We start from the raw sequence: 15,677 nt of genomic DNA on the forward strand, positions 1-15,677 counted from the left end.
AACTTTTTTTTTCAACTTATTTCCCAAATATCTATCCTGACAGAAATATTGACCTCTTCCTGTGTGTGCCCTGACTGGGAGTCGAACCAGCAACCTCTGCACGCTGGGATGATGCTCTAACCAAAGTAGCTAACCGGCCAGGGCTCTTATTCATTTTTCATTTTTTCCCATACTGTGGGTGTGGTGGTTTTTGAAAGTTTGTACTTTCAAATTTGTACTGTATCACACTTTTTGCTGACATTGTTAACAGACATTTTCAGAAAGGGGCCATTATACCTTGTATGTTTTCACTTACTGACATAACCTATTCAACCAAAAATCACACTGTATTGTAAGTAAAATAAAAAGCCACCTGATGGTATCACACAGCAGGTAAAAAGAAAGCGCAAGAGGTCCAATGCGCGTGATGCTCCCCAGTGCAGAAAGCAGGCTGCGAATGGTGTTGTGTCGGTGACACTACAAGGAAGACCCTTTCCCAAGTGAGCAGGCAGAAGGGACAGAGGGGCACACGTCACACTGCTCCCTTGTGGTTGTTGGCTGAGGTCAGAAATGGAAGTAGAAACACATGTCGGAAGATTAATATTTTTCTTTATATACTTTATATTGTTTTATCTGTGAAATAATGTTTAAAAAAAATTCAATAAATAACATTTAAAAATGTGATCTGGACAAGAGTTTAATGTACACCCCTGGAAGAGGAGAGAACCTGGATGGCAGGCGGAGGTGTGAGTGCACAGGCACACTGAAAACCAGACTGCGTCTCTGACGAGCCATCATAAATAATCCAGAAAGTGAACATGAAGACGCAGGTGAGAAACGTAACACCTGCCGACATCACTATGTACAAGAAAAGTGTAATTATTACATTTAAAAAATAGCTTCAATTAACCGGAGACAAAAATCAAACTCTAGCAAAATGCAAACTTTCACTATATTAATTAAAAAAATACTGTAATGTCATGGAAGAGACTAATTTACCTGAAGAAGAAACTTCATTAAAGTTTCTAATATTCCTATGGATTTCATAAAAACAGTATGATCAGAACAACAGAAATATAAAACACCTTTTAATAAACTGACTTTTCTTCTTGAAAAAGAGTTGCCTATAAGCTTTTATTCTGAAATAAATTTAAAGACGGTGCTCGAGCAGTGGGCAGCACTTCAGGGTATGGCTGGAGGCCCATCTGCTTGTTGTCCTTCAGCTTCTGCACTATCACTTTGGCAAACTCCTCTCCTTGGATGTCAGTAGTGTCCAGTAACTGCCTGACTTTTGCAGTCCTTGTGGGTTTGGTGCTGATGAGTTCATAGTCCTCCTTCATTAGCAGGTCCCTGGACAGAAGGGCATCCAGCGACTGGTTAAGGCAGGCTTCAGTCATCTGGCTCACGATGTCCTCCCTTTTGCTCTGGATCCACTGCTGAGCCACGCCCGGCTGTGAGCGCTCTGCACAGAGCAGGGGTGACAATTAAATGCGAGGACAGATACATAGCAAGGAGTAACGTCAGATGAAAAAAGAGATGATGAGGCATAAACCCTAATTCTACTATGATGGTGCTAATACAGAAAGCCAGTGTTTTGGGTGGTGCTCTTAATTTTTAGGAGACATGCAGATATTCAGGTATTTGAGTTCTCTCTTCCCTTCCCCTACCAGAAAAAAACACTGCCTCTTTACATGCTACAAATTGTGGGGCAAAACTATTTATCAGGTTTTTAAAAAATATATAAAAGATACCTGCATATCTGTTAAATAAAAATAACTTTGGCTTTAGTAACGTATTAGGTCACCCCTCCTCGGCATGCCTCCCAAGAGAGGTGTTCCTGGAATCCCCCAGGTCTGTGATTACACAGCAGCCTTCTCGTGTTCTGAGACTGGCAGGGCTTGCTGACTTAGAATGTATAGATTTTCACACTGAGGAAATAAAGAAAAACGGAAAGGACTGAATGCAGATCTGCTGAGTGTATAGTGTGAGGTGACCAGCATCACTAACAAGCGTCTCATGGGTAGATCTTTACCTGAACTTCCCTCGGCTGAGAGTGGATTTATTGCTAAAGAGCATGGGGCGGTCTTGTGGTCACAGAATGTGGCCCTCTGCGCCGCAGACACACTGTTGTCCCAGCTGTGATTTACTGGGCAGTGAAGCAGGGTAGAGAAGTCCTGGGCTTTTCCTGAAAAACAACATCTTCATTGGGGGAGGATATTCCTTCGCTATTCCTGTAAGCTTCAGTATCAACCCTGGGGCCCGTCAGAGAGGAGTACTTGACGTCTGTAACTCTTCATGCTGTAAAGCCGGCTCATAAATCTAATGCTCCAAAAACATAATTGTTTTTAGAACAAAAAAGGATTTATACCGAATGTCCTACCATACTTCTATCTGTGCTCATCTGTCCTGTGGAGAGTACAACATGGAATGTTACTCTTTACCCCGCCCTCTCTTCCTCCATGTCTTCCTCCTCCTCCTGCAGGTTACATGTGTCCCCTAATTGTGTGTGTGACACATGACTCTACACTCGCCTCTGTAAAACTGTTTAGCCTCAGGGTCTCTGCTGTCACCTCTCTTCCCAAGTCCATGTAATTAAATTTTCTGACTTCACGGAATCCCAGTCTCACATTTTAAGCAGCCCACTGGTCATCACCCTCATGTATGCTGCTAACACCTCAAATTTAAAAAAAATTCAAAACTTAATTATGCATCTTAACTTTAAAAGCTATTTTGGTTAATAGCCCCAGTGTTCTCCCAGTAAGAGCTCCAGTCCACACACTGGGCGCACCTTCCCCCTCCTGTATGTGTACGCGGATCAGACCTCTTGGCCTCAACTGTGTGCTACAGCAACAGACCAAGAGTCTCCTAACTGTTCTCCGCACCTCATCCCCTTTTCCTTCCAAAATATCCTATGGAGTCCAGCCAAGATGAGTGAGTCTTCCTGAAGCAAAAGATATCATCATGTCACACCCTTGCTCTCCACCCATGAGAAAGCCCAGACGGTGCAGCCTGGTGCTGGACTCCACCCACGACCTTTCCTCTCCTTCCATTCCCCTCTTCAGCTAATCCCAGCTATTCACTGTTCTGTGTTTTCTGGCGGTTGAGCCTATGTGCCGTTCCTTCATAGCTACAGGCCCATTATAGCTACAGGCACAACCTTCAGCCAGAAAGAGTTCTCCAGGATGACCACATGGTACAGTGGAGGGACATGGAGATGTTTATCAAAACACCTGGCTGTAAGTCTGGGATCTTCCAGCTACTAACTATAGGACCCAGAAGTCTTGATCTTAAAAATCTATAAAATGAGGACTATCTTCCTCAAGGCTGTTATGAAAGCATACAAAAAAAAAATGTTACTCTCCCACTGAGATGCCAAAGCTCTGTGTCCACCGGTCTCGTGTCACCTTCCGTCTTTCACTGTAGCTGCTTAGACACGCTGCTCCTCTTCTTGCGAAAGCTCCCGAATGTTTTTCTGTAGTGTCTAGCAGCACACCTTTACTGTGTAAGTGTATTTGTTGAGCATCCCTAGAACATCTTTATTCTTTGCCCTTTGTAAAAATGAGCTGTGAGTGCCCCTAGAAGACCTGTGCCATACAAACATGTCATCTTAAAGGAAAACAGAAAACATGCAGATGACACTGATTAAAACCTTTACGTACTGGACAATAAATCATTGTCTTGAGGAGCTGCCAGGGACCTTAAGGTTCTGGGAGAACCACTACTCTTATGAAGCTGAGAGGATCCACACGATTCCTAAGGTAAATAAACAGGGGATAAACAATTAGGTTAGTGAAAAATCATTTTAAAAGTTATACAGCTATAATTTCTAAATAGTTCTTGCTTTTGGCTTATCATAAACAAAGAATCAAAACTGCTACAGATTATACCTTACAAAAGTAAAGAAACATTTATCAAATAAACAAAAAAAAATCCCTTTTTTAAAATCAACTCAAATTGGGGGAGTAGGTACAATAATTAAATATATTAGAAATTATGTTTTCAGTATTTGCTAGGTGATTTCAGAGGTTCTGTACAGTTGATGGGAGATGTGAAATCTGCAACTCCGGCCACTCTGACTTAGAGCCCCTGAGACTCTCCGTGCCCCAGGTCCCTTCCACACGGAGGGGCTGTGGAGAAGTGGTGGGGAGCGTGGCCCACTCCTGGCTCCATCATGGAGTTACACATTCATCCCTGACAAGGCATTTCAGCCCTCTGACTCTCGGGTTCTTTTTGTGTGATATTTGTAATATCTATCTGAAAATGTGCATGTGTAGGCTCAGAGATACAGTGAAATCATATATGTAAAAGTGATTCAGAGACCACATACTGTGTGCTCTAAAGTTCATTTTGAAGGGATTTTCTGAATATACATGTTCTTATGAGAAATGACCAATATGAAATAAGTCTGAATGAATGCTTCTAAGGTCTTTCTTCATGGACACACACAAATGGCATTTCTCTTTTATTAATCAGTGTAAAAGGAAAGGACAGGCAGGTATAACCACCATTTATCACACAGAACAATGACAGGGACAGAAGTCAGTGCCAGACAAGGAAGCCACTAGGCCTGTGCTTTGAGGAGATGAACAATGAACTAAGAATTTGGAAAGCTGTATTTCCAGTTGTGGATTGCCAGAGCCTACCTGACAGATCCTAAACCTCTCCAGGCTAGTTTTCTGCTCATACGGGAAGGAGTCAGACTAAATGACTTTTCCTATTCTCACATTTTGAGTTCGTCAACATAATATTTTTTACCTCTTGTGGACCATGGTCTAGGGATACATTCAGAGATGACTCCGTTTTCTTCTTGTCACATAAGTGAATAGTACTCGATGCACTCTGTAACTGGAATGAATGCATATATATACTTTAATTAAGTGGTTCTCAAACTTTTTGAAGTCAGGGCGCATTTTAAATCCTACAAATAATTGTAGGTGCACTACATACAAATTTCTGAGAAATATGTTATAATAATTAAGTCAAATATTAAAGAAAAAAATATAAAGTCCAAGTGTGTTTTTATGGTAATTAAATGAAATAAATACAACAAAATTAATTTTTTTCTGACATTAAAAAACATATTTATGTTACATTTTTTGAGTTATGCTTTTTAGAATTCGTACAATAGAGGAGTTGAAAAATAAAATGACAAAAAAGTTATCTTTTTATATATATAGATACATTCTTAGTAAAATTTAGTAAATTTGGCAGGTCCCAGCGTGAATGTGTTAAGTTTTTTCATTCTTGTGTTTATGAGAAACATGAGCCTGATATGTCCTAGCGATTTCTTGAATGTTTGAGCATATATTTGAAAGGCAAACTCTCATTTCCTCATCAATACATTGAAGAATTCCTCTCTTTTTGCTCTTAATTGTGTTGAGTGCAGAAAACCCCCACCATACATATCATCTTAACTTTACACCAAACAAAGGATAGAAGAAACTTGCCTCCAGTCTTTCCAGAGAACATGAGGGGTAGTGTAAACAATCCAGCACCACAGCTTAACAGCCTTTTGCAACCTAATCAGGCAAGTGAGGTGGGGGGTTGGGCAGACTGTCAGCTTACAGCCAATTCCCCACACCTCTGTCCCCCCAAAATCTAAACTCCAAAAACCCGGTTGGTTTTTTGGTCCCCAAAGGGCACTTATTTCTCTGGAATACCATAGGGCGCACCTGGAAATCTTCTAGGGCACACCAGTGTGCCTTGGCGCTCTCTTTGAGAACCACTGCTTTAATTGGACGTGGTTAAGAAATTATGTAAGTAAAATACTCAAATATAACAACTTACCCTAAATGGTGATTTTTGTTTTCAGAAATTTCTTTTATGAAATATCTTATTAAATTTGTATCTACTCTTGGCTCTTCCATTAGCTAGTTATTGTGTCACTTACCTCCATGTACCCCCGTGATCTCACCTCTCCAATGGAGAGTGTATTCTTGCCCAACCAGTTTCTCAGAACTGATAAAAGGATTTTTTTTTAAGTAAAAAATAACTACAATAAATTTAAGTGAACACAGTATGTATAGGAAATTAATAATGAGGAAAGTAATACTATTATTAAGTCATACTGAAGTATTTGAAAATGTATACTTTAAATTACTTTATTTAGAAAGCCAAAATTCCTTCTAAAAATTAACAGTTTTAAATATAGATCCTAATGTGAAAGTTGTTTGGGGACAAAAAGGAACTGGAATGGTTCTTTTCTACTTTAAAATCAAGAGAACAGACCCTTCTATCCATCTTTGCTTAAAAGAAGAGAAAGTTATGAGGAAAGAAAAGGGAACTGAAAAGATAAAGCAAAAAGGAACGTTATCAGGAGTTCATGCCTACTAAGATGTAGGGAAGTCGGAATGTTCCGGAAATGACTACCTACTTAGAAGCGGGGGAGTCAGTGAAAAGTTATAAAAAGAATTAATGCAGTTTCTCTTTAGTTCCTTAAAAATTTGGGCACTAACTAGTATTGTCACCATCAATTTCTGATTGGTTAAGGGTAGTTGTTTCCTTTATGCATGTCCCTCCTAAACCAATGGCAGGTAGTTGATCCAACAAACCGCAGGAGGCCAGCAGCGATGGCACTTAATGAAAAGTAAACCATCCAAGAGTTCGTCTAATAACTAATGCTCCTTATTATTGTATCTCAAATGCAATATAGTGAAACCCAACCAGTGCTACGCTATGCTTACTCTGTCCCTGAAGCATGAGAGTTGCTTTTAAAACAACTCTTGATAATGTGAAGAATGCCCTACAGTATCAGACCCCTTCAGTTTTACGCAAGCCAGCGTGAGTAAGACAACGGTTCTAGATAATCTGTATCAGCTGTTGCCTTGGTCTGTACAATGCCAGGTGAGTAGAACAACCAAAAACAAAAAAGCAATGAAAAAATACACATTTCGGCTTCAATTTTTAATAAAATTCTACAGCTTAACTTAAATCTCAGAAAAGCCTAAGAACAGTGGAGAAAGAGAAGTGCAAAACCCCGGACATCTATTACTTTGCATATATTAAAACTTTAGGGAAATAAATGTAAATTAAAAAAATAAGCCTCTAGTTCAGTGGTTGACAAACTCATTAGTCAACAGAACCAAATATCCACAGTACAAAGATTAAAATTTCTTTTGAGAGCCAAAATTTTTAAACTTAAACTATATAGGTAGGTACATTCCTTATCGAAGTAGCGCCCGTATGTGGTAATTTTGTGGAAGAGCCACACTCAAGGGGCTAAAGAGCCGCATGTGGTTCACGAGCTGCGGTTTGCCAACTATTGCTCTAGTTGATTTAGGCAATTCATTGTACACACTGGCATTCATTACACATTTACATTTAAATGTAATAATATATGGGAGTTCTGGAAATGTCTTTGAAATCTGAAGGTGGCTATTTGAATGAAATGGAAAATCCCTTTGGTACCAGAAGAATAATAGTATTTATAGTCTTTGTAAACTCTCCTGCCCCAATACTGTAGTCCATACTTGGGAAAATTGTATACAGGGGGACTTTGGGTTACGACAGTCTCGACATACGATGTTTTGAGTTTACAATGAGCACTCCCATAAGATTTCTCAACTGTTAGGATAGGTTAAGTGACGTAGGCTAGGGTGTGTTTCAGCTTATACCAAAATTTGGGTTATGTCACTGCTCTAGGAACAGAACTATGTTGTAACCCGAGGACCCCCTGTGGATAAGAACTATAAACTAAACTAAAAAATCTTTGTGACTAATTTATGATTTAGTCTGATTTCTAGCATTTCACTTAGCAATTAATTTACCTTTGTTTTCTTTAGTTGCATAACAGCTTCAAGAAAACTTATTTCTTCAAATGTTCTCACAACTGGTTCAAGTTCTATTAAACATTCTAAATAAGAAAAGAAAACAAGAGTTCATATTGTATCTAATCATTAAATTAAATAATATAAATGCTAATATTTAACTGATAAGGCCTGAAGTCAATTTTTCCCCAAACTGATAGCTGTTTTCACAGTCTTTATTACAGGTATAAAGATACCATATATAGACCATATAAAAAATGAACTCAATCGGCCCTGGCCGGTTGGCTTAGTGGTAAAGCATTGGCCTGGCATGTGGAAGTCCCAGGTTCAATTCCCGGTCAGGGCACACAGGAAAAGCGCCCATCTGCTTCTCCCCCCTCCCCATTCTTTCTCTCTCTTTCTCTCTCTCTCTCTTCTCCTCCTGTAGCCAAGGCTCCACTAGAGCAAAGTTGGCCTGGGTGCTGAGGATGGCTCCATGGCCTCCGCCTCAGGTGCTAGAATGGCTCTGGCCACAACAGAGCATCACCCCAGAGGGGCCGAGCATCACCCCATGGTGGGCATGACTGGTGGATCCCGGTCGGGCACATGTGAGAATCTGTCTGACTCCACCCTGCTTCTCACTTCGGAAAAATACAAAAAAAAAATTTACTCAAAATGGATTAAAGACTTAAATTGAAGACCTGAAACCATAAGACTCCTAGAAGAAAACGTAGGCAGTAAACACTTTGACACCAGTCTTAGCAATATATTCTTAATATGCCTCCTCAGGCAAGGGCAACAAGCAAAAATAAACAAATAGGACTACATCAAACTGAAAAGTTTTTGCACAGCAAAGGAAATCATCAACAAAATGAAAAGACAATCCACTGAATGGGTGAACACATTTGCTGATACATCTGATAAGGGCTGATATCCAAAAGATAGAGGGAACTCATACAACTTAACACCAATACAAACAAACTAACAAAAAACAAGTAAAAATAGCCAAAAACAAACAATCCCCACCCCAAACAATCTAATTGAAAACTGGCAGAGGACCGGAATAGATATTTCTCCAGAGAGGACATAGAGATGACAAACAGATACATGAAAAGATGTTCAGTATCTCTAATCACCATGGAAGTGCAAATTAAAACCACAATGAGATACCACCTCACACCTGTCAGAATGGCTCTCATCAATAAATCAACAAACAACAAGTGCTGGTAAGAATGTGGAGAAAAGGGGACCCTTGTGCACTGTTGGTATAGGAATGCACATTGGTACAGCCACTGTGGAAAGCAGTATGGCACTATTTCAAAAAATTAAAAATGGAACTGCCTCTTGACCCGGCAATTCCACTTTTGGATATTTATCCAAAGAAAACAAAAACACTTTTTTGAAGAGATATCTGCACCCCCATGTTCACTGCAGCATTATTTACTATAGCAAGAAATAGAAGCCACCTACGTGTCCATTGATAGATGAATGGATTAAGATGTGGTATAGTTCACACAATGGAATACTACTAGGCCATAAATAAGAATGAAACCTTACCCTTTGGGACAACGTAGATGGACCTAGGTCCTAGAGGGTATTATGATAAGTAAAATAAGTCAGAGAAAAACAAATTCCATGTGATTACATTTATATGTGGAATAGGAAAACAAAACAGAAAGAGACCTATAGATATACAGAATGCAGATTGATGGTTGCAGAAGGGGAGAGGAAGAGGGGATGGAAAAAAATGATAGACATACAGCTCAATGGAACAGAAACAGAATTGAGAGTCTAAAACTAAACCCTTACAATTATAGTCAGTTGCTTTTTGACAAAATCGTAAAGGCAATTCAATAGTGAAAGGATGATCATTTCAACAAACGGTGCAGGGACAGGTGGATAGCCATATGGAAACAGATAAATCTGGGCTTTTTTTCCCCCCCTGTATTTTTCTGAAGTTGGAAACGGAGAGGCAGTCAGACAGACTCCTGCATGCGCCCAACCAGGATCCACCCGGCACGCCCACCAGGGGGCGATGCTCTGCCCGTCTTGGGGCATCGCTCTGTTGCAACCAGAGCCATTCTAGCGCCTGAAGCAGAGGCCACAGAGCCATCCTCAGCGCCTGGGGAAACTCTGCTCCAATGGAGCCTTGGCTGCGAGAGGGGAAGAGAGAGACAGAGAGGAAGGAGAGGGGGAGGGGTGGAGAAGCAGATGGGCGCTTTTCCTGTGTGCCCTGGCCAGGAATCGAACCCGGGACTCCTGCACGCCAGGCTGATGCTCTACCACTGAGCCAACCGGCCAGGGCCTAAGTCTGGGCTCTTAACCTCTCGAATCATAGGCAGAATTAACCTGAGATGGATCATATACCTGAATGTAAATACAGGAGAAAATCTTTGTGACTTTAGGTTAGCCAAAGAATTCTTAGATATGATATAAAAATCAGGATCCATAAAATGTTGGTAATTGAACTTCAAAATACTGAAAACTTTTATACTTCAAAAGAGACTATTAAGAAAAATGAAAAGACTAGCCACAGAGTGAGAGAACATTTTTGCAAATCATGTATTGCTAAAGGACTGATATCGACAATATATAAAGAACTTTGGACAACTTAATAATAAGACAAATAACCCAATTTAAAAATGGGCAAACCATTAAATTTCACCAAAGGAGATATACAAATATGATATATAAAAAGCACATGAAAATATATTTGTCATTAGGAAATACAAATTAAAACTACAACGAGATATTACTCCTTGTACACTAAAATAGCGCTAACGAAAAAGACCACAGCAGGTATTGACAGTGATGCAGAGAAACAGAAGACCTCATTCACTACTGGTGGAAATGCAACATGATGCAGCCACTTTGGGAAACCGTTTGGCAGTTTTTAAAAATGGAAGCTAAATCTACCCTACAACCAAACAATTCCACTCATAGGTAGTTACCTAAGAGAAATGGAAACATGTTCACACAGAGGCTGACACATGAACACTATTCATAACACTATTCATGGCAGTACTATTTATAATGGCCAACAAGTAGAAACCATCATCATTACTACACTAAAAATGCACTTGTTGCTTAAGGAGAAGCCAGGGCTCCAGACAAAGCTGTGTGTCACTAACATATATGTGGTATATAAAACATGGTCTGGACTGCATCCCCGGGAAGAGTAGAGACAGCATGTTTATTAGTTTTGAGGCATTCAGGCAGCTAGAAATTGAGCAGAGGAAGAGAGAAGATTGAGGGAGAGATGATAGCAGTCTCTTCTGTCTGGGAGTCACCAGAAGGAAAGTTTCAAGGAGAATTTCACTGTGAGACCTGAAGCTGTCAAAGATGATCATCTAAGGTAGCAGCTCTCAAGCTTTTAGGGCTCAAGACTCTTCAAAATTATTGACTACCCCAAAGAGCTTTTGTATCTGTGGGCCAATCTACTGATATTTAGTATATTAGAAATTAAAACAAAAATGTAAAACAAGAGTATATGAGAACACATTGTATACATTGCATTATCCATTAGAGCAATGATACCATCATGTCTCCTTTAGCCTCTGAAAAAATCTAATACATGCTCTTGAGAGGAGGAGAGTAAAAAGAGAATGTAGCATCCTTGATTTATTATTTTGAAAACAGTTTTGGTTTTGTGAACCCCTATGATAGTCTCAGGGAACTCCCCCCTTCCTCAGGAGTTCCTGGGCCACACCTTAAGAAGAGCTGGTATATCAGAATGGAGCAGTAAATATATTTGAGAAGTAGTGTTCAGTGTCCAGTTTGGGCTACTGATTTAAAGAGAAACCAGGGACTCCCACACTGGCCAAGATGGAGTAACAGGGACTGATTTATCCTCCTGCCTGAAACAAGCAAAGAAACCAGACAAAATGTACACAACAGTGGTTTTCAAGACAGCGGCTATCAGGCAACAAAGGACAGTGATTTGATAGATGGCAAACAGATGAGGTGAGTTTAGGACTGCCGGGCTTGCTGCCGTGACAAAGGGACATGAGTGAGGAGGAGCCTGGGGACACTGAGTTGAGACCATGACTAAGGCAGAGGGACCTCACAGGACAGAGCGCCAGAGAGGAGAGGCCACAGACAGAGCTCCAGAGACTTGTGAAGGGTTCCTCAGGTATTCCGAGTCCTGGTCAGTAAGCCAGGCACCTCAGTTCTCAGAGAACACAGGGAAAACCCAGGAGGTGTGGAGAAGTAGGTATTGCCTAATGCATGATCTGCAGAAGAGCTAGAATTTTTTAGGAAATGAAAGAGAAATTACTATTTGGGAGTGGCACTGAGGACAAAGGAGGTAGGTATCCTCCCATATGGTTCTGGGAAACAAGACCTAAAATGTGAAGCCATTATTTTAGCAACTTTTGCTTTTTAAAATAGAATGCTGATGACTACTGGACATAAGTTTTTGTTTTGTTTTGTTTTTTTGTACTTTTCCGAAGTTCGAGGCAGGGAGACAGTTACACAGACTCCCGCATGCACCCGGCCGGGATCCACCTGGCATGCCCACTAGGGGGCGATGCTCTGCTCATCTGGGGCATTGCTCCGGGGCAACTGGAGTCATTCTAGCACCTAAGGCAGAGGCCATGGAGCCGTCCTCAGCACCCAGGCCAACTTTGCTCCAATGGAGCCTTGGCTGTGGGAGGGAAAGAGAGAGAGAGAGAGAGAGAATGGAGAGAAGGAAGGGTGGAGAAGCAGATGGGCACTTCTCCTGTGTGCCCTGCCTGGGAATTGAACCCTGGGACTTCCAAACGCTGGGCCAACACTCTACCGCTGAGCCAACTGGCCAGGGCCTGGACATAAGTTTTGAATGGAAAATATATTTCATTATTTAGTAGGAATGAATAGTCCCAATTTGTGGTTTGTCTTTTTATTTTTAACCTCTGACATGCAAAAAATTTCAATTTATGTGAAGTCCAATTATCAATTCTTTTATGGATCTTGTATTGGATGTCATATTCTAGAACTCCATCTAACTCAAGGTCATGAAGAATTCCTCCTATGTCTCCATTTAGGTGATGATCCATTTGACCTCTGAAGTAAATATTAATCCTATTTTTCTGTCTCCAGGATCACCACGTTGATCAGAAAAATCTCCTAGTGGTTCTCTGCCTCCATTCCACACAGCGGTAGGAGTAAACTCACATTGGACCTGCTTGTTCCTCACCAGATACACTTCAATGGCTTCCTACTGTCATGGGAATGAATATCTAATCTTTTTATGATAACCGGCAGCCTGTCCTGTCCTCTGCACACTCCTCCCACATTGCTCCCTTCCTTGCTCACTGAAATCCAGCCACACAGGACTTCTTTCTGTTCCTCTGGCACACACTCTCCTCTGCCAGCCTGACAGCCCTGTCCTGGCTCTTTGCTCTGCCCAAAGTCCTTGCCTGTACCTTTAGAAGGCTGCCTCCTTTCTAAGCTTTGAATTTTACACTTGTTCCTAAAGGGCTTTCCTTCCCCTCCCTTAAGTACAGTTACCTTGAATACTCCTTATAGGACTTCCACAATGTAGAACTTGTTTATTTATTTGTTTTTTCTCTGCTTTCTCAACTAGGATTTGAGATCCAGGAATTTAGCGACTTAGATCGTCTTGGTCACTACTCTGTTCCATGCTCACCTTGGTCCACGGCACAAGGTACGTGTGCAGTAAATATTTATCGTATACAAGAATGGAATTATCACCCCTACTGGATTTCTCTCTTCTATTAAGAATCTCAATTCTAGAAGCAATTGCCCTTTTATACATGCTAAGAATAGTAAGAGTTAAGAGAATAAAAAATTTGAGCTTGTCATTTAACTTGTATAATATTTCAATATTTTATTCACATTATAGTCACCATTTAGTAATTCAGAAGGTCCAGATTAAAGGAAACTCACTGAGGAAGGACGGCCTCTCATCTGGGTTTTGTGCCCATCCACTTTCTATAAGCGACACCATCAGTGCTCGGTGAGGTATATCAAATGGCAGACTTTCTTCACTAGTGTCAGGTCGATGTCCTTGGGACACACTATACATAATCTGCAAAGGATTGGTGACTTCTGTTGAAACAAATATATGCCATTCATTAGAAATGTTTTATGATGTATGCTAAATGCATTCTACCCACCAAATGAAAATGAGGGACTACTCAAGTCTAGGACTGATTTCCTGCCCCCTTCCTGTTAAAGGAACGTGTATGTCCTACATTCACAGGCAGTTTGCCTTACGGGAGGGGTTTACATCACCGTCTCACAGGCGTTAGGTTCCTCGCTGTGACTGGATCTGGGCAACAGGGTGTGAGAAGAGCAGAGCAGAGCTGAGCCAAATTTAATAGACCCATGAAGGGCCATAGCAACTACTATCCAGTGTACTTGAGAAATAAATGTTTACTTTGTAAGCTACTGAGATTCTGAGGATGTCTGCCACATAGCAAGTTGACTTATACAAACCTCAAAATAAAGAATATTTTTAGAAAATTTAATAGTTATTTTTTAGTGTTTGCTGGTCTTTATACCAGGAACACTAATTTGATGTTCAATACAGAGTTGGATAGCTGGAATGAATCTTAGAAATAGGAATTAAAAATTCTCATTTTACAGAGAAAAACACAAAGACTCAAGAGAGTTAGTAGCTTGATGATAGAACTAATTACTGTCAGAACAAGAATTGGAATATAATTCTTTTGATCCTGAATTGAGTATGCTTTTCAGTGTACAGTAGATTCACAGTAAATTGTGATGTTTTCTAGTGTGTTTTCCACAAAATTAATGGTGGGCAGATTTAAAATAAGATGAGCTTTAGAGAGTCCTGTGTGTGGTCCACCAGCATGTCATTATCCAGAATAAGGAGGTCAAAATACACTTACCCTCAAAAGGCTGTTTTCTGGATAAGACTTCCCATGTGATAACTGCATAGCTGTTTAAGATAAAAATATACATATGGTATATATTATAAACTAGCTATTCATAATAAACTCTAATAATACTAAATTTAAAAGCTGACTGGAGATGTTGTTTTGAAAGTGACAAGATAGTGAACTGCTGTACAAAGAATCAGCATATATGACCAAGATGATGAATGTGCAGTTTGTTTTGAAAGGGAGTTAATCTTAAATTGAAAAATTAGGCCTGGCTTGTGTGGTGCAGTGGAAAAAGCGTTGTCCTGGAACACTGAGGTCACTGGTTTGAAACCCCATGTTTGCTCGGTCAAGGCACATACGACAAGCAAGCAACGAACAACTGAAGTGAAGCAGCTATGAGTTGATACTTCTCACTCCCTCCTCTGCTTCTGTAAAATCAATAAATAAAATCTTTAAAAAAATTAAAAAAGAAAATTTATAAAATTAGTTATAAGTTCCTAATTTATATTAAATTTCTTCCTATTGAAGTTATATGTCAAAATATTTGTGGCTAATTTAATAATTATTATTATTATTATTTTTTTCTTCTTTCTGAAGCTGGAAACTGGGAGAGACAGTCAGACAGACTCCCGCATGCGCCCGACCGGGATCCACCCGGCATGCCCACCAGGGGCGACGCTCTGCCCACCAGGGGGCGACGCTCTGCCCCTCCGGGGCATTGCTCTGCCGCAACCAGAGCCACTCCAGCGCCTGGGGCAGAGGCCAAGGAGCCATCCCCAGCGCCCGGGCCATCTCCGCTCCAATGGAGCCTCGGCTGCGGGAGGGGAAGAGAGAGACAGAGAGGAAGGAGGAGAGGGGGGTGGAGAAGCAAATGGGCGCTTCTCCTATGTGCCCTGGCCGGGAATCGAACCCGGGTCCCCTGCATGCCAGGCCGATGCTCTACCGCTGAGCCAACCGGCCAGGGCTAATAATTATTCTTGAACACTGAGATATGCTATACCCTCTAATTATATGATTTTATTATTTACACAAAATAGAGAACAATAAAAAGACTGTCCCGTGTAGCCCTGTCTTTCGCCTTTGTTCTGGTCTAAGTACGGTT

General features: G+C 40.7%; 1 protein-coding gene across 2 annotated transcripts in view; it reads right to left on the bottom strand.

The window, feature by feature from the left end:
• Window positions 1-658: 658 nt before the first annotated feature.
• RIPK2 (receptor interacting serine/threonine kinase 2) overlaps window positions 659-15,677 on the bottom strand; it is a 32,183-nt gene continuing 17,164 nt past the window's right edge. For both annotated transcript variants that reach the window (XM_066378773.1, XM_066378774.1), the window contains 7 exons: window positions 14,582-14,631; window positions 13,614-13,775; window positions 7,746-7,831; window positions 4,735-4,824; window positions 3,639-3,732; window positions 2,012-2,164; window positions 659-1,441 (listed from right to left, as the gene is read on the bottom strand). In XM_066378773.1, coding sequence (XP_066234870.1) covers window positions 1,104-1,441; window positions 2,012-2,164; window positions 3,639-3,732; window positions 4,735-4,824; window positions 7,746-7,831; window positions 13,614-13,775; window positions 14,582-14,631 — 973 coding nt within the window. In that variant the 3' untranslated portion in view covers window positions 659-1,103. The remainder of the gene's footprint in view (window positions 1,442-2,011; window positions 2,165-3,638; window positions 3,733-4,734; window positions 4,825-7,745; window positions 7,832-13,613; window positions 13,776-14,581; window positions 14,632-15,677) is intronic.

The sequence above is a fragment of the Saccopteryx leptura genome, chromosome 3 (genome assembly GCF_036850995.1).
Source record: "Saccopteryx leptura isolate mSacLep1 chromosome 3, mSacLep1_pri_phased_curated, whole genome shotgun sequence".
In the NCBI taxonomy this organism is placed as follows: Eukaryota; Metazoa; Chordata; class Mammalia; order Chiroptera; family Emballonuridae; genus Saccopteryx; species Saccopteryx leptura.